Source organism: Zalophus californianus, chromosome 10 (assembly GCF_009762305.2).
Source record: "Zalophus californianus isolate mZalCal1 chromosome 10, mZalCal1.pri.v2, whole genome shotgun sequence".
Classification (NCBI taxonomy): domain Eukaryota; kingdom Metazoa; phylum Chordata; class Mammalia; order Carnivora; family Otariidae; genus Zalophus; species Zalophus californianus.
The window spans coordinates 13,145,097-13,165,711 of record NC_045604.1 but is presented as its reverse complement, the minus strand read 5'-3'; the positions used below and the strand labels follow the sequence as shown (position 1 = coordinate 13,165,711).

General features: G+C 33.2%; 1 protein-coding gene across 1 annotated transcript in view; it reads left to right on the top strand.

The window, feature by feature from the left end:
* LYPLAL1 (lysophospholipase like 1) overlaps nt 1-20,615 on the top strand; it is a 34,804-nt gene that overhangs the window by 7,200 nt on the left and 6,989 nt on the right. The window contains exon 3 of the mRNA XM_027612983.1: nt 14,889-15,058. Within this exon, the coding sequence (XP_027468784.1) occupies nt 14,889-15,058 (170 nt within the window). The remainder of the gene's footprint in view (nt 1-14,888; nt 15,059-20,615) is intronic.

Below are 20,615 nucleotides of genomic sequence, written 5' to 3'. Positions count from 1 at the left end.
GATGCACTCCTCTGTTTATTATTGCAGTGTTATTCACAATAACCAAAATATGGAAGCAACCGAAGTGCCATCAATAAATGAACAGATAAAGATGTGGTGCACGCGTGTGTGTGTGTGTGTACACACACACACACACACACACACACACACAGGAGTATTACTCAGCCATAAAAAAGAATGAGATCTTGCCATGTGCAACAAGGTGGATGGACCTAGAGGTATTATGCTAAGTGAAGTAAGTCAGAGAAAGACAAATACCACGTGATCTCACTTATATGTGGAATGTAAAACAACGAACAAACAAAGAAACCAAAAAACAGATTCTAAAATACAAAGAACAAACTGATGGTTGCCAGAGGGGAGGTGGGTGGGGGATGGGTGAAGCAGATAAATGGGATTAAGAGGTACAAATTTACAGTAATAAAATAAGCCACAGAGATGAAGAGTAGAGCATAAGGAATATAGTCAATAATGTTAACAACATTTGACAGATGGTGACTACATTTATCAGTGGTGAGCACTGGGTAATGTATAGAATTGTTGAAGCATGTTGTATACCCGAAACTAATATAACACTGTATGTTACTTATACTTCAATAAAAAAATGACATTAAATAAAAGTAAAAGTTAAGTACCTGGTTAAACTAGGTACATTTTTAAAATGCTCTATAGCTCCACGTGGCTAGGAGTTACCATTTTGGGCTGTGTAATTTTAGACTTTTAAAAGGAGGTCCCATACATTTATAGTATGTCAGGGATGATTATCCTAGATCAAATCATTTTTACTTAGATTTCACATGGGTTTTAGTGCTTGAACTTGTAAGATTTTTTTTTAAATGATGAGACGATTTAAATGGTTAGTTCTCAAGCAAGGATGATTCTTCCTCTGAGAACATTTGCAATGTTGGGAGACATTTTTGTTTGTCACAGCGGGCTGGGGAAGCAGCATAAGAGGCTCCCAGCAGCTAGTGGGTAGAAGCCTGGGATGCTGCTCAGCATCCTACACTGCTCAGGACAGCCCCCACAACAGACCGTTATCCAGCCCCAAAGCACAGTGGTGCCTAGGCTGGGAAACCCTGCTTTAAAATTACACCTCTATTCCCACACATACCAGATGATTAGTATCTTGGTTCTCTGTTAGGAAAAAAAAATGTTACAGTGTGGTCAGCTGTTTATATTTTAGAAAAACAAATATCTGAGGTAATTAAAGTATGAATAGCATCATTGTCTTTGAATCGATACAAAAAGAAGTTGAGATTGCACCTAAGAACAGGTCTTTATGTACTAGGCTTTCTTTATTTTTAGATTTAATTACTCTAGGTCAGAAACATTAAATACAAAAGTCCACTTTCCTTCAGAATTTACTCTTGAGAGCATGGGATTGTGAAGCTTTGCTTCCCAGTTTTCACTGGTTCTAAGATTCCTAAAATGAAGAAATAAAAACCTCACAATTGAATAAACTTTGCAGTTTCCCATTCAAGAACTCAAGGGCTTTTCAAAAATTTTCAGAAACGGTGTATACATGTGTTTTTACTATAAGTAAGATCTACAGATCTGCGTCATGGGATATTACATCTCAGACCTCTATCTTTGATTAGAGGCATCAAATAAGAGAGTGAAATGAAATGCATGTAATTAAGGATAATAATGCCAGTTAATTTTCTGTCAACATAACAATTCAAGTAAGTTTGTAAAATGTTTATTGTTTTCAAACATAAGTACCAGAGCCCTCAACTGACCTAGCAAAGTTATTTTGTGTCACTTATGCAGCAAGTTGTACATTCTGTAGCTCTGCTGTATTTCATTGGTCCTTTTGCACATTGGAAATCAAATGTCACTGACCAAGGATTACCAATGGCTCCAGACCTTTGGATTTTATGATCTTCTAAATGTCAGAAGGGATCTTATAACAGGCAAGTATAACAAGCAAGAACTGGTTCAGCGTTTTATTATATTAGAAAATCTATTTCAACATTACTGTGAAATCATTTTTCTTTTGTTCCATGAATAGTGCAGAAATCAGCAAGTCTTACTTCCAGATGTCTTTGACTCTTCAGAACAATTAGAAACTGTATTTAATATGTAATTTAAAATTACAAGATCTGAACTATTTTCATTCAAATATGAACCATATCTCTATTGACTGAGGATTTTTTCCGTCTTAGTTCATCTTACATCTCATTGTAGTTTTGGTATATGCTCTTTCCTTTCTGTTTTAATGTATTTCCAGATTATTTTTACTTAAGCACATGGGCATTCAAGGCATTGAATTGAAGACACTAGATAGTGTTTACAATTCAATAATATTTTATTCTCGGGTGCCTGGGTGGCTCAGTCGTTGAGCGTCTGCCTTCGGCTCAGGTCATGATCCCAGGATCCTGGGATCGAGTCCCACATCGGGCTCCCTTCTCAGGGGTAGGCCTGCTTCTCCCTCTCCCACTCCCGCTGCTTATGTTCCTGTTCTCCCTATCTCTATCTCTGTCAAATAAATAAATAAAATCTTTGAAAAAAAAATTTTATTCTCTTGTCCTATTGAAATTGGTGATGATACTTCCTTAATTTCGTGGCAAATTAAATGTGATACATTTTAAGGGTTTTCATATTTTTAGACCTAATTTTCTGTCCCACAAATGATCATTTCTTAGTTTTTTCCCATTAAATTATGTTTGGTAGTTATGTATTATGACTCTTGTTCACCCTCTGGCCTCTTCAGTATGCCTTTTCCAGACTATTCAATCAGACTATCCAGCCCTAATGCCCTCAGATTTTAGAACTATTAGTGGTGATTTTATATAAATATAGTTAATAAAAATTTGTCCTAGAGGAACAACATTTTGGAAATCTTTTGCATTTTTCTAACTAAAAGTAAAAACTTGAGTAAACCACAAGTATCATAAAAAGTAGATGGCCACTGTTAAAACTATCATCCTATCTTTAATATCTTATTTGTTTATTTAGTTTTGCAAATGTGAGTTCATACTAAACATACAATTATAAATTCTGCCTTTTTTTCACTTAATACTGTATTTGATGATTTCTTTCTATAACAATTTCTCATTGAAATATAGAAAACTTTTAATAGCTATAGAATATTCTTCTAAAATTTATTCTCTTGTAGACTGTTTTAGTTTTTATCCTCAGTTTATCCCTATATATCTATCTATTTACCCTATTTCTGATTTTCCTTCAGGAAAAATTCCTAGAAAGTACTCAGAGGCCTTGTAGTCAGTTCCTTTTTGTTTAGGGGATTAGCTCTTGTAAATTGTTTTCTAAGAATGGACAGTTTGCATTATTACTAGCAGTGTATCAGGATACCCATTTCACTGAACACTTACTAGCATTAATTTATTTTTAAAAGTTTCTCATTTTATTCCTGAGGCTCTCTAAGGGTTATCTATCAGTTATCAAACAAACAATGTTTTCAGTATAACTAATTCACCCTAGCAGTTTACTAATCTAATGTGTTTAGGTAAACATAGATAGATGATTTTTTTCCTTGTACACTCAGAATTCTTTAAATATTTTTTCTTCATCACAAAATCGTTGCCTTTACAATGAGATCTACTTTATAATTTAACAGCCTCTAAAAGATAACAGACTGAGAAGAAAAATACAAAGTATCAAAACAGGAACAGAGTACTAATTTGTTGGATTATTTCTAAGTTTAGTTAATGGATATAAGCTTTGGAAATATGTATAGTTACATTTATGTTTTATTCATTTTCGTGCCATTTATATTTAAGTGTATTATATGTTAATAAAAGTAAAAGTTATGTGATACGTATCCAGAGTGACAAATATAGTAATATATAAGCAATAAATTCACTTGTTATTCCTTCTGATTACTTTGAATCAGCAATCTGATATGTGCTATACAATGTGCAATCTTTGAGAAACCAGTACTTCAGTTAAGGAGGAAAAGTGAAGACTTTTAGAAGTATGTCATCTAATTCTTATTTAAAATAAAATTGTGAAGGCCATTAATGAAGACTTTATCAGTTCTGGGTCTTAATTTTCACATGTCTAAAATGAACAGATGGGACTAGATTTCCAAAATCCTTTAGTCATTAACTTTTTGAATTTTAGGTCCCTTCAGATTTTATGGAGTATAAATAAGAACCAGTAATGTAATACTCTTCTTTTTTTGCCACACTGTTGGACCAATAGGTCAGGGAAATATCCAAGATATCATATTGTTCAGTAGGCTATTGAAGATAGATAGAATTATTGTGGTACAGTGGTTAAGAATATCTTTGGATTAGGCAGGCCTGGGTTTGAATCTAGATTTCTCTGCTTAAGTGCTGTAAGATCTTGAGCAAGGTATTTCCCCTCTCTATTGGTGTCCCAATTTCCTGAAGTGCAAACTGGAAGTAATAATTGTATCTACTTCAAAGAGTTGTCATGAGAATATATGATGTTATTGAATATATATGTAAATTCCTCAGCATGATGACTGACATAAAATAAGCACTGAATAACTGTTAGTTATTAATAGTAATCTGTGATATCCTTGTGGGCAGATGTAGGAATACTATCCAGAGAATTAATTGCTGATAATCCTTGAAGAAATTTCCCAGACCTATGTGTGTGGGTTGTATTTCCAAGGAATATTTGGGCTAGCAGTTTTATTTTCATATACATGAGTTTTATTTTCACACTGTTCAAATTTCCAGACGATGTAAAGCTGGGAAAAATAATGAATATATTGAATAACAAAATGGAAGTCTGAAATGATCTGATCATCTAGAGTAGGGTCAGCAAACTACAGCCTGTGGGTTAAATATGGCCAACCACCTATTCTTACAAATAAAGTTTTATTGGAATACAGCCACACTCTATCATTTACATATTATCTGTGGTTGCTTTTGTGCTACAAAACGGAGTTCAGTAGTTGCCAAAGAGACTATATGGTCCACAGAGCCTAAAATATTTACTCTGTGGCTTTTACAGAAAACGTTTGCTGACCCCTGGTCTAACGCAGTAGCTTTCAGAATTTTTAAACTCCAGCTCACAATGGGCTATATATTTTACTTGCTGATCCTGTACATACATTTCAGTGATTAAAGTATTACCGATGCTAGAGTATAGGGTTGCCAGCTTTATTTAGCAAGTAAAGAAACAATATCTGGAACATATTTATACTAAAAAAAAGTATTTATTGTTTATCTGAAATTAAAATTTAACCGGTGTCCTGTATTTTATCTGCAACTGCATCTGGTTGTTACCCCCAGAGAGTTTGATTTAATTGGCTTGGGATGTGGCCAAGGCAGAAAGATTTTTAAAAGCTTCATTTCTGATTCTCATAGGCAGCCAGAGGTGAGATCCACTGGTCTAGCAATCATAAAAGTCTGAACTAGGTCACTGTGGTGGAAATGTAATACAAGCATTCAATTCAAGAGAGATTCACACAGCAGAGACTGGGAAGAATTGAAAATTAGAGGAAAGGAAAAGGTGGTGATGTTAAGGTAGGGAATCTATGACAATATTGTACATGCAGTGATTGAACATGCAATGTGTTTTGTTTGGGGCATTTTAAATTTAATATACTGGCCCAATGTTCATGAGTCAGCACCCAATTGGAAGGATTTTTTTTTTTTTTTTTTTTTAGCTTTACAGTTAATTGGAAAATTGGAATTTTAAACTGGAAGATAATTGTTTTTAAAATACACTGTTCCCAATAAGAATCATCTGGGATATAATTAAAATGTGGATTTTTAGGTTACAATCTCTTAGATTCTGATTGAGTAAGTATGAGATAGAGCTCATAATTTGCAATTTAAGGAGCACCACTTCTCATGTAGGTAGATTAAAGTATCTGTCAACCATTTGTACTCAAGTATACCAGCATATTTATATTAAAAAAATTACAGAATCTTCCTTCCCACCTCTGAAAATGGAAGCAGATTTTGGATGTGATCTGGCTCCTTGCATTTTCTGCATCAAAATTTGAGAGCTCTTACTTTGGAAAATATAGGTTAATTTGAAATGGGGTTTTATATATAAAAACATTTTTGCAGGAGGTAACTTTCTATTTTAATTTTTTTTAATTTTTATTTAAATTCAGTTAACATAATGTATTATTGGAGATAACTTTTTAAATGTCTTTATTATTTACATGCTTTAGATTATTAGAGATAGTAATTTTAAGTTTGGAAAAAGATACTAATCAAAAAGCAAAAGGAGGGGAAAAGATATCCTATATAAACAGTAAACATAGGAAAGCTGACATACTATATTATTATTAAATAAAGTATACTTCAGGGTATTACCAGAGATAAAAATGAACAGTTATAAGCTAAAAGTAGATATTAAAGAAGAAGACTTTATAATACTGCTTATAAGCACATGCAGAGAAAACTGACAGAACTAGAGGGAGAAGTAGACTGATCTACAATCATAGTTGAAGATTTTAATACTCATTCTTCAGGATCTCATAGGACAATTTAGAAAAAGAATGGCTAAGCAGATATAAAATTTGATTAGTGTCTTGAACATTGATATTTATAGAACTCTATACAAAAAAAGCTTGTAGGACAGTCACCAAGAGATTATATAGAAGGAAGACCATACTATAAGTACCAGTGAGTATCAAAAGACTGAGATTGTACAGAATATTTTCTGTGACAAGAATGGAATGAAATTAGAAATCAATGGCAATAAGATATCTAGAATACTCCCAAATAATTTGGAAATTAACAACATATTTCTAAATATGAAATTAAAGAATATCAGCACAAATCCTAAAGGCAGTAAAGGGAACTATCATGAACAACTTTATGCTAATAAAGTTGAACAATTAGAGAAAAGATACAAATTCCGTGAGAAACACAAATGACCAAAACTGACATAAAAATACAATAAAAATCAGAATACCCTCATTATAAAAGAAATTGAATTCATTATCAGAACCTTCACACAAGCAACCTTCAGGTCCAGTTAATTCCACTAGTAAATTTTATTGAACATTGAAGTAAGAAACAACACAAACTCAGGAAATAGGAGCATTTCCTAACACATATTAAGAGACCAGTATAACCCTGATAACAAAACTTTACAAAGACATTCAAGAAAACTACAAATCAATACCCTCATAAACATACATGTAAAATTCCTTCACAGAACACTAGCAAATCAAATTCAGCTACATATAAAATGGATAATACATTATGACCAGATGGAGTTTATCCCAGGAATGAAAAGTTAGCTTAACATTTGAAAATCCATCAATGTAATCACTGTGTTAACAAAACGAAAGATTAAAAAACATGTTTATTTCAAAGGATACAGAAAAAGTATTTAACCAGTTCATAAAGAAAACTCTCCACTAATTAGGTAAAGAATGAAATTTTCTCAACATAATAAAAGGTGCATAGATAAAAACTTGTATAACATCATATTTAAATGGTGAAATACTGAATACTTCCCCTCAAAGATTACAGAGAAGGAGGTCCTTTTTTTTAAGGTTTTTTTTTATTTGAGAGAGAGAAAGCGCGAGTGGGGTGAGGGGCAGAGGGAGAAGCAGATTCCCTGCTGAGCTGGGAGCCCTGACGCTGGGCCAGAGGAGGTCCTTGATTCTGTTCAACAATGTATGGAAGTTCAAACAAGCACAATAAGGCAAGATGATGAAATAAAAAGAATAAAGGTTGAAGAGGAGAATGTAACAGTGCCTTTATTCCCAGATGATATGACTGTTTACACAAAGATCATAAGGAATCTACTAAATAACTACTAGAAATAGTGAATTTAGGAAGACAACAGGATGCAAGAACAAGATGCTAAAATGCATTTTTATGTACTTACAACAAATAATAGTATAGTATGTCTTTTTTTCATCTTTTTGCTTTTAGCCAATCTATATCATTATATTTAAAGTGGGTTTCTTAAAGACATCATGTATTTGAGCTTTGTTTTTTCTCTTTAACCAATGTGGTGGTTTCTTTTAAATGATTTGTTTAGACCATTTACATTTAATGTAGTCAGTGATAATGTTTGACTTTAAGTCTACAGCTTTTTCTTCCTCTTTCTCCCTGTGCTGTCTTCTTTATGGATAATTTGAATTTTGTTAATATTCCATTTCAACTGTGTATTTTTATTTTTTCCCAATTGTTCTAGGAATTACAAGATATATATCAAACCTTCCACCTAGTTAGATTTTTACTTGACATGAAATGTAGGAAGCACACAACCATATAGTTACCTTTATCTCCCCCCCCGTTATGCTTGTCATATGTATTTCATTTACATATATTGAAAACCCTGTCAAAACACAGTTACAATTTTTGTTTTCAATAGTCATACATATTTTGAAGAGCTTAAGAAGAGAACAATAGTCTGTTATATTTACCAAGTTGTGGTCTATTACGGCATGTCAGTATGTTTTGATTAAATTGTAAATTGCCATTTTGACTATAAGGTATTCCTTTTCCTCAACCCTATTTAATAGATGTTTTTAATCAGCTAAGTTAGGGGTATATTAAGTAAAAGTCGGCAGTTAACTTGCTGTGTTGATTTAAATGGAAAATATTGCTTCATTTTTTTCATTATTAATTTGAACTCTATTTAATTGAAGTGCTCAATAAAGATTTTTGTTTCTAAAGCATACTTTAGTTGTATTTGTAATTAGAGGTTTTCTTGGTTTGGGCTTACTATTAGAATTTCCATTTTAAAAATAATAGCAATTTTTTAACAAGCCAATTAATAACTTATATGATGATATAAATTGCTCTCATTGTTTTGAAAAATTCTAGCAGTCATAAGATTTGCATAGTGCCTCTACTTTTTGATTACTGTTTTTCCAGGGAAGTGTATGTTTATATTTTTTATTAAATGTATTCCAGAACAGGGTTAGGTATTTTAGATTTAGGTGTAGATAATAATAGATTCATTTTTACTCTGTCACTTGAAATTCGATTCCTATCTGAAGCACAATATTAGGAGATCACTCTCCTGATACCAATAGATCTGTACTTCAAGTACGCTTCACTGGTAAGGAACGTACTAAAAACAGCTATTTTGAAGAAATAGTTTTACTTATTTGGTAATTATTTTAAATAGCACAGTTAAATACCTATTTGTATGTAAAAACTTTTCTTAGAAACATTTTTTTTAAGCAACAAAAAAATTTGACCTTTTCCTAGAAATTGCGATATGGATTTTACACAAATTAAAGTCAAAAGATATTCAGAGCAAAATAGACCAATATTAGATAATTCTCTTATTTCCAGCTGACCCAAATTATTCCCAGTGAGACAAATGATTATTGACATTCATCATTCAACAAATACTTGTTCTTGGCACTGAGGGTATTGCTGTGGAAAAGAATCAATGGAAAATATAAGAGCAACTAAATATATTCATTTCAAATAGTGATACATTCTGTTAAGACAGGTAAGTAGAATAATGGAATAGAAAGAGAGAGAGAGAGTGTGTGTGTGTGTGTGTGTGTGTGTGTTTTAGGGTGGAGGGGAGATACACTTTAAATTGTAGGGTCAAAGAAGACCTCCCTAAGGAGGGAACATTTGAGCTGAGACCTAAATGATCGATGGAAGCCCCACCATGCAGAAGTGTGACACAGAGCATTCCAGGTAGAGAGAATATCAGATGCAAAGCCCCTACATCAATAATGAGGCTGTCCTGTTTGAAGAAAAACAAGAGGGAAATGTGCCTGGACCTGGTGATTGCTGGGGAGGTTCTATGAAATGACACAGAGGTAGACTGGAGCCACGTGATGTTATCTTAAAGGTTATGAATGACCTTTTGATTTTATGACTTTCAGAGAACACAGATCAAAACAGAACTTGGTATCAAGCTGAATGTCAACTCTTTTGTTTTTTAGCCTTGGACATTTTATTCCAGCTTAATATTTTACCAGTGTGTTTGATTGATTGATTGACTTAGGAGCCACACAGATGTTCTTTACCAAGCATATTTATTTATTGTGGTAATGTCTGAGCTGTTTTATACTAGCTAATAAAGTGATTTATTTGAGGGAAAAGGTGAATGAGTATAACATGTGTGCCAGTTTGTTTAGCTGTTTTAGAAAAGTCTTATTTTTATGCTTTCTTTAAAGGTTATTCTAACATACTAAGAGAATTATGCATTCTTGATTATGTTTTCTTAGCAAGTTCTAAATTATTCTTTGTCTCATTAAATTTTCCCAGTTATCTCTTTTGAACAAATTGTAATTCTCTTAGAGAATTGAGAGAACAAAAAACTCCTCTATCTATCTATATTTGTGAAATTTACTTCGGGAATCCACCTCCATGGAGCATCTATGTCTGATTAAGTAAGGCACTGTCAAAGACAAAAAGTTAAGTGAGTGTCATTTTTTTCTATTAATGGCTGAGTTCCCAGAATGATTCAGATTTTAGCCTATGATATCATCCTTATTTAAGTGTTTAGACAGGCAAATAAATACTTACAGAAATAGCAGAATAAAATCAAGAGGGAAGTAGAAATAACTCAAAAGAGTAACAGTCTAATTCAGGCTTTAAAGTGAATGCTGTATATTCAGTTTTCATTCAGAACATTGAGATTTCGTTGACAAATGCAGTTTGGGATTTCATTTTGTCTGACACTGACATTAATACCAGTAGAAAGCACCTGCTTTCATTTTCAGAGTACTTTAAGAAAGTTAATCCTGAGAAAGGGATTCTGGGAGATGGGAGGCTTGAATGCTTTCTGTGTTCTCTCCCCTTCTGATTCCAATTTATTTACCTCTCTTGAGCCAAGCAGCTTCTGAGGTCAGAAGGCCCTCAGGAATGAGGGAGAAAGTAGGTTCTGTGGAGTCCTAGTAGAAATCTGATGCAGAATTTTATCTCCTCTGTACCCTTTGAAAGCCTGGAAAACAATGCAAGAGAGGCCCCATATGAATGTGGCAGATCCTAGGAAGAGCTCAGTCTGCAAAAATCTTCCTTCCTCTCAGTTTTATGTCATAAAATGTTAATTCCCAAACAATAATGCAATATTAGTTAAAATTCCACAAGGACTTTTAAGGAGAATTCTTTGAAATTATTTTTAAATTACTAAATATGCAATTAATTTCTTAGATAAAAACTAATGGATGCCTGAGAATAGGGAGGACGAGTCTGAAAAATAGATTGGTTTTGATGATGTTAGAGAGTAACTAACATTACTCAACTTTAGAACACACTTTAAAGCCACTTCAGTATCATCAGTATCATCCTAACATAAGGATAGATAAATACCTAAGTAGAACAAAATAGAACCTTTGTCAGCCAGAGTTCTTCACCTGAATCACAGAGCTCAGGGAGCTCAGGAAATGATTTCGTTGTTTTCTTGATTTCCCCAAGGATAATATAGAACTAGTACCATTCTAGATGCATTGGAGAGAAGTCCATTTATTGTATATAGTGTATGTGTTAGGCATTAGGGCTTCATTCTTTCACAGAATCTAGGTTGAGAGAGACTAGATTAACTCAGAACTATAAAATTAAATATAGGGTGAAGATGGAATTTCACCTTTGTGAAAGATTTTTTTTTCTTTTAGTAATAATAGTATGAACACAATTGATTATCCATATGGGAGAAGATGAACTTGAACCCTTATGGCACTTCATGTATGGAAAAAATTCCAGGAAATTTCATGACTTAAATCTAAAAATGAAAGCAAAAATCTTAGAAATTTTTGAGTTCCACATGTAAAAATGTATGGATTAGGAAGAGCATCTTAAATCAGTAGACCTAGAAATTTTAGTTGCTTTTTCTTTTAAGGACAAATTATATCAAATGCAATGTCTTTTCTCTAATTTTTTGAAAAGACACCATAAATACATAATGTCAATATGTAAAAATAGATGTTAAAGAATACTTGAAATACAAATGACAACTATTTAAGTGTCAATTATAGACCACGTGCTCTTCTAAACTAATGGGAAAACAAAACCACAATAGAAAAAAATAGAAAATGATACAAGTAGGTAATTCTGTTCATGTAGAGCTCTAGAACAGGAAACACTTTCTATAGTGATAAAAATCACTCCATGGTTGCCTAGGATAGTGAATGGGAATTGCCTGCAAAGGGGCAGGGTGGAATTTTCTGAAGTAAAGGGAATGTTCTGTGTCATTGTGGAGATCATTATATTGGCAGGTCTTGGACCTATATATTTAAATGTGTACTTTTATGTATGTATGCTTCAAGAAAGTTGATTTAAAACTATAGTTGATACCCTTAAATGCTAATATTTTAAAAGGATGTTAGCACCTATTGCTGTTAGGGCTGTGGACAAAAGGATGTTCTCTTTTCTTGCACAAAAGTGAATTTTTATAGCCTTAATGGTAGCAACTTTGAAACATCTAATAAGATAAAAATTAATATCTTTCTGTCCAGTAGTCCTGTTTCTTAGACTGTTCCATAGGAATAAAAGTCCCAGTACATAAAAACATGTATGCAAATATGTTTAATGCAGCACCATTCTTAGTGGCTAAAACCTGTGTACCAAATAAATGTCCATTAGTAGGGGAATGGCTGATAAAACTGTGGGACATATTTATCATATGGTATTATATAACCATTTAAAAGGATGGGTTCAATCTGTATCAGGAAGAATATCCATAAGTTACTGTTAAGGGAGAAAAACATGAGGCATATAAGGAAAGCAAATAGGCTATTTCGGTTTTTAAAAGGAAATAGTGCTCTAAAAAAAATCCTATAAAGATGCATGTTTTAATGTATGTGCAAAAAAAACACAAAAAAACAAAAAAATTCAAGGATATATTCCAGATCCTAAACACAGCTTACCTAGTGTGAAAGGCAGGATGGGGGAGTGGGAGAAGAGAGGAGCAATGGAGAGGAGGAGTGGTGCACAGAATACGATTTATCTGAAAAACATCAAAACAACACACATATAATTTCCCATCTTTGCAGAATATCATATATCTTCATAAACCAGAAGAAAAGTTAGGTTTTTATGTCCTGTCTTACAGGGGATATTCAAAATATACATTCAAATTTTAGAAAGATGTTGCAAAGTAATGTTTATAACATTCTTCTATTTTAGTAAATAAACAAGATCCTCTGTAGATGAGCTCTTATTTTCAGATTGCTTTCAGTTTCTCTAAGAAACTTTCCAAATACAGTCCTCTTGATTTCCAGGCACCAAAAGTGGATGTCCATTTATGTTGGAGTGGTATGATCAATGCAGAAAGATTAGTTCTGCTCTCTCCAGTATCACTCCTTTGGTCCCATAGAGTGGATGCTACTCAAGGGCAGATCTGCACAGATTGTGGAGTCTTTTGATAACAGTGCATGAGAGAATAAGAATTGAATATTTCTAGCTCTTGGGGTGTGCTGAAGTTCCAGTTGGTTGTTCCAGGTGGAGAACATTTGGTTTTCCCTAGAGCACATATAGGAAGGCACTGTCAGGTCTCAGTTGGTGTCGTTCAGCCCTCTTTTTTTTCCCTTCTACCTGTACATTTTATACTTTTATTTCACTGACTCTGGAGGGTGAGAGTATACAACTAACTCTGAGATGGTCCAAGTGGTAAATATAGGAGGAATTCTGCATCTGTGATCATCCCTGGTTTAGATTTCTTTGAAATTATGATGGGTACTTTTAGCACTGGTTGTGTTTTCCAGGGCTTTCTTACACAGGACATAAATCCTGTTTTCACTGTCATGTAAAGGGAAAGCATACTTTGCCACGTGGAAAACAGTTTTTTTGATTGAACCCTCTTATCCCTCATCTTTGGGAAACCTTCTCTATGTTTATCTTCTGTATCCTGCTATACCTCTATGTTTGTTTACAGGAATGTCTAAGGTTGTTTTCATTCCCCTTCATTAACCTTTACCAACATCGGACATGAACACAGGAACCCTTAACCCCATTGTAATTGGTTAAAACAGAACATTTGGAATACCTTGCCATATACACACACTCACTCACTTTAACAGAGCATTCCAGAGTAGGACTATACAGTGAATGGGTGAAGATTCACTAATACTATAACCATCTCACCTCATATGTAAATATAAAGCATCTTGTAAGATCAGTTTTGTTCAACAGAGCACCCAGTTCAGAGCATCTTATCACATAAAACGTAAGTCCAACGAGGCACCCAGTTTGAGACCGAAATGATGCAAACAGTATGGATAGCTGTTTGATGAGTGCTTCCAAAGATTATTTGTACCCCATTAAATTCTCATTTCAAGGTCCCTGAGAAGACCAAAAACAAACAAAAAAAAAAAAAATAGAAGTTCTAACTCTTGATTAAAAAAAAAAATTGAGCCCTCATTCTAAGGATCATCTGGATGTGATTAAGAAAGCTCTTAAAATATTAACTCATCTTTTCATACTTAAGTGCTACAAATTAACCACCTTTTAAAAGCATTTTGGTGAATCATTTTTTTCCACTCTTGAGATATTAAACTTTTTGCGGGAACAAACATTATTCAGTTGGTTATGAATACTAAAATATTGATCCTACATTAAGGGGGGGAAGGGACTAACGTAAATCAAAACAGAAATTGAAAAAAAAATGGTAGACCTGATCAGTCATTTAAATTGAGCAGAAAAAAATAAACACGTGTACACTATGTATATTAATTATATAATTATATGTTATACATATATAATTCCTTTTTCATGGGAATTCTCTGGAGAATTTATGAATCTGAAAAGATGGAGAGAATAGGGAAAGATGAGTTGGCATTAGGAAATGTTAATGGGATCAGTGTAAGTATAGGCAAGTAAGTTAATGCAATATGCATGAGGCTGCTTTCAATATGAACTCTTTAATTTATAAAACTTGGAGGAAATTGAGATTATTCAACACAGTAGTGTTTTAGAAATTGAAACATCCATTTTAATAACATTCCCTTTTCCTTTGTTTTCTTTTTGGTTTTGTTTGTTTGTTTTGGTTTTGAACAGGCCATATACTCCTATGAAAGGAGGAATCTCCAGTGTATGGTTTGACCGACTTAAAATATCTAATGACTGCCCAGAACACCTTGAATCAATCAATGTAATGTGTCAGGTGCTTACCGATTTGATTGATGATGAAGTAAAAAGTGGGATCAAGAAGAATAGAATATTAGTAGGTAAGACCTTTAAATGTTGGTAATTTAAGTTTCTTTCAATTTCGTCTATTTCAATACATTGAACTTTACTTGGAATATTATTTAGAAACACTTGTATATCACTTGACGTGTTCATAGTTTCAAATAAGAGTTTACATAATAAGGGTTTCAAAAATGTTAAACAACAGCTCATGAAACCTTAATTTATTTTCTTTCTGATAGTAACATAATTTGAGAATTCCATGCTCAAATTTCAATTAAGAGATTTTTCACTTCAGTTTTTAAAATACTTTATTTTAGTTAGCTTAAGTTTTATAAATATGTTTAAACTATTGCCATGATTATGGTAGTATACGCAGTCAAAATGTAATATAAAATCCATGAAAAGTAAACTCTTCAGACTTAGTATCACAGGAGTAGGGCATTTATAAACTCCTTTTAAACATACCTTCAGCAATTCCTGTTTCCAAGAAAATATAAAGTACCTTAGATAAGCTGTTTATTCTACTTAATGCCCTTTTCTTTCTCTGTAATCATTAAATACATAAACTATTAAAATCTCTATTTCTATAATACATAGGAAAATGAGATTGGCTGGGTAGGATGTGAATGGTACAGGACATATTTTGGTGAAGGAGTTTTATTTTCAAATACAACTATTCAATTTATAATGAGTTGTATTTAATGATGAAATTATAAAGCAAATTAGCTATCTCTATCATACTCTAAATAACATTAAAATGCACATTGAGATCTCGTATAGACAAGATTTGGGTAAATTAATAAGCTTCCTTTGTGTTTATTGAAGTACTGAACTAGTCATTCAGTTGAGAGGCAGTATAATAATACATTGAATAAAATCCATTCTCTTCTGCCTTGCCTTCAACTTCTACTTTTGTTAGTTAAAAGCAGTGTGCACTCAAGCCCAGCAACATCCCCTTTCCGGTCCTCTGTTTCAACATTAAATGGAGAACAACAACAACAAAAAAAAGTAGGAATAACAGTACAAAGTCTGTTTTACTGGGAGGCGATGTTTGTGAAATACATGGCTCATTCTGGATTTCAAAGCCCATGATTGTCCCATTCAGTTAACCAAACAATTTTAAGACTTCTAATACATATTGTCAGATTCCTTTCACGAAAAAATTGTACCTATTGATACTTCTACCACCCCTATTACACTGTCCATCTTATTAAATCCTCACTGAATAATATTGTCTTGAAAAAAAATTTGCTAAAAATAAAGTAAATAATTTGTACTTAATTTGTTATTTTCCTTCTAATTTTGTTATATTTTAACACAGGAAAGCTTTTCTTAGTTGTCTATTGGTCTTTCTTCTTAGAATTTTTCTTTTCCAAATAAGGTCTCAGTTTAAGAAAGTCTCTAAAACTTGGGTAAATATTCAAATAGATTTTCTACTGGTTTTCTATAATGTGATTTATTTTTTTTTTACATGTAATTTTTGGTTCATCTGGAATTTATTTTGCTTTCTTTTTACCATGTCATGGAAGTATTATTTTCTGAAGTACCAAGAGAACCTTGTTAAAACATCGTCTTATTTATAAAGCATTCAGTAATATACTCAGTATTTTATCAAAACTCCATTGAATTTATAACAACAAAATTTCTTTTTAGTAGCTTTGTAGATGATTACATTATAAAATGATAAAACTTGAAATTTATGACAAAGCCATGTTAAAATATTAAAATATTTACATATTATATTATTTTATGAATATAAAAAGCTAGGAAAGAAGGTATTTTTTTAGAATTTGTGAGTTGAGCTAACTTCTATAAGAAAGCCTCTTTCCTCATTTGAGATGTGAAAGAAAGTGCAGATGCAAGGTAGTTTGTTCTTGTTACCTGTATTGTTAGTTATTTAACTAGTCAATGAACATAAATCTTCAGGAACAGTTCTGTAGCATTAAACATGTACCCCAAACTACACATGATCCTTGACCTCTTATACTATGACAAAACATTAGTTATATTACCTCCTTTTTTTTTTTTAAGATTTTATTTATTTATTTGAGAGAGAGAGAGAATGAGATAGAGATAGCACGAGAGGGAAGAGGGTCAGAGGGAGAAGCAGACTCCCTGCTGAGCAGGGAGCCCAATGCAGGACTCAATCCTGGGACTCCAGGATCATGACCTGAGCCAAAGGCAGTCGCTTAACCAACTGAGCCACCCAGGCGCCCAATATTACCTCCTTTTTTGTGTATGGGATTCTTTACATAGGTTAACTCTTAATGCAGAGAGGAAGTAGCATTCCTGTCCTGTGGGGATTTTTTTTGTTGTGGTTGTTATTTGCTCATCTTACTGACCTAACTGAACCACCCATTTATTTGAAAATTGTGGCACAAGAAGCAGTGTCACTGTGTTCAAATACGTGTACATGAATTCCCTGCATTATGCATATCATAATTGCAAATGCGCTGATGCAGCTGATGGCAGTAGAACACAGGCAAGAACCAGGGCTCTGGACTCGGCCTGCAGATTTCCAACCTTAGACTCACTACTTTGTAGGTATAGAATCCCCTTAGCCTCTGTGCTTGATGATAATAATAGTACCTGTCTTACAGAGTTGTGATGATTGAATTAGTCAATTCATATGAAGTACTTAGAAGTGTGTCTGGCATAAGACAGGTTTCTTGCTGTTATTAAATAGTCTTTATACTCCTTACGCCATGGTCACTCCAAACAGCAGAAAGGCCCTACTGGGCCAGGCCTGCCCCTGGGAGACTCAGGTAGCTCACTGCTTCTTCCCTACCAGCTGTCTTCATTTTTTGCTCAGTGGTGGACATGCTGTGTTTTCCTCTTTCTTTTTCATAGATTATTTAAACTTAACATTAAACATACTGCTTAATGTTTTTCTACTGGTTTTTGTACTTTTGTGTGTGTCTCTCTCTTTCTCTCTCTCTCTCTCTCTATATATATATAGTACATTTGAGGTGAAGTAAGATTTAAGTGCTATTCCTAACATTTTAAAGAAGGAGGGATTCAGTGGGAAGTCAAAGAAAAATGCATTTAAGATTCTGAACAATTTTTATTACATACACACATATGCACCACAGTGAGGTTGGGTTATTTTTAAAAAAATAATTGTAAAAGGAAAAACTAGATAATTTTAGGATCAGAAAGGAAAAACATGGAGATAATAGGTACAAAAATTGTTAATCCTTATTGATTTTGTTTAATATGTGATAAAATTTCTGATTTAATATCATACAATATATGTTGATGGAACCCTTATCTCTGAGGTTATATGCAACCAGCATAGCTTTGTAAAACAACACTATTCTCTATATTTGGGTAGGTGGGAAGCTATTCATTGTGGTTTTATTTTGATGAGTGGTATTTTATTTTATTAAACTTAGTTTTAAAAAACAATTGTTTTAATAATATATGTTTTCCAGACTGTTTTTGGATAGTGTACCTAGCTTGATCAAGTCAAAGATGGTACTTCTCATACCAAATCTGATCTCCAAATTATTAATAAAAATGTTAAATCTTGGAGTATCAAGAAAACTATCAAAAATTTTACAGCCTAATGAGGGAGATACAGAAATAAGGTGCTCTAATACAATGTATTGTGGAAGTGTATACAAGGTACAATGTGAGCAGTGAGGAAAGACAAGTAAATCTTTGGGGGAGTTAGGGACTGCTTCTTAGAAGAGAGAACTCTCCAACTGAGGTTTTTTTTTTTTAAGATTTTGTATTTATTTGATAGAGAGACAGCAAGAGAGGAACACAAGCAGGGACAGAGGGAGAGGGAGAAGCAGGTTTCTCATGGAGCAAGGAGCCCGATGTGGGGCTCGATCCCAGGACCCTGAGATCATGACCTGAGCCGAAGGCAGGCGCTTAATGGCTGAGGCACCCAGGCGCCCCTCTCCAACCGAGTTTTAAAGAATGAGTAAAAATATGACTGATAAACACATTCATGGAAGAAAGGAAGGGCACATCAGAATCTCTCAGGATATACTAGTTTAGTATGCACTACAATTCCCGAGGATTATTGAATTAGATACAGAGAATAACATGATCGAATGTGCATTTCAGAAAGCTTATGCTGATAACGCGGTGGAGGGCAGGCCAGTCTGAAGGCCAGGAGAACACAAGGTGGCTAAATAGATCCAAGAGAATGATGGCGATTGACACACACACTGTTTCCAGATTTAGGGAACACAAAGATGAATAAAGTTTATACTGAAGGACATGATAATCAACTGCAAGCGTTAGCTGTGAAAACAAATTGTTGGTTTTCCAGGCATCAGTGGAAATAGATTGCCTTCTTCATGGAAAAAATAAATTAACTTTGGTTGGATAGGAAGGACTAGACAAAAAGTTCACTACCCATCCTACTGTTGGGGTCAGATACAGTGGGGTGGCCTTGGGGACATCTGTGAATCCTCACTCTGTACAGTAAGACTCTCAGGCATAAGAAAGTTTCCTTATTTAATTTTATGTATTTATACCACACATGATTCTACAGAGTGTATGAGAAAAGTTAGGGGAAATGTGGGCAGTAAAATAGTAACTTTAAATCAGTTTCTGATTGTTGACAATATAGTTACTGTAATAAACCGTTGGTTCAAATCTTGTATCCTGAAAACATTATTAATAATGCTAGATTATCCTGTCTTCTTGTTTTATTAACACGTGGGGAGTGTCTATCATGCAGAATGTAAGCAAATTCATAGTACTACATTCTGTTTCTCTGTTAATGTCAGTCTTGAAACTCATTTCCTTCTGGTATATTTCTGTATAATGTGAGAAATCATAATGGAGAAAGATATAATTTTTCCCATTTGTACTGTTGTGCTTCAAAAGTACATAGAGTAGTAATACTACTAAAATAGTTGGCATTTATATTACACTTGACAGTTTTTAAAAATTGCCATTATTAATACATCATAATGTTTTATTTTCAGATAGTGTTTAAATTATAAGGTTGTTTTCATGCACAATATCTCTTTTGAGCCTTGTAATAGGTAAAAGAAGAAATTATTATTCTCATTTCAGATATTAAAAAAAAACAAAACTAAAATTCAAAGAGATTCTAGCTACCATAAAATCGAGTTGGGACTAGAACCCAGATCCTTTGACTTAGTCACCTTTCTACCAGGATGGGATTCCTTTTTCGGCCACTAGATGGTGACAATTTGTTAAGACAAAACTGATAAAATTTAGGGTTTAACTTTGATCTAGGACGTATAGAACCTGACAAATGATATAACCAGATTATAAGAATTTTGATAATATGAGCATTTTGTCAGAATTTTGAAGCAGGAAGAATCAAGTACTCCTGGAATTACACCTGATGTTCTAAATACCCATCATGAGAGAGATAGTTAAGGGAATTATTATGGTCTATTAATACAATTGAATGTTATGTAACGATCAAATACTGTATGTACACATATAAGGAACTTTGTGAGTGTGTGTTCGATGAATAAAATTATGGATTTTGTAATTCTGTTGAAAGACTTTATTCAGTATGATATTGAAGAAAAAGTAAGGTACAAAAATTATACATGTTGAGTGTTTAACTATTAAAATGAACATTTAAAAACATGT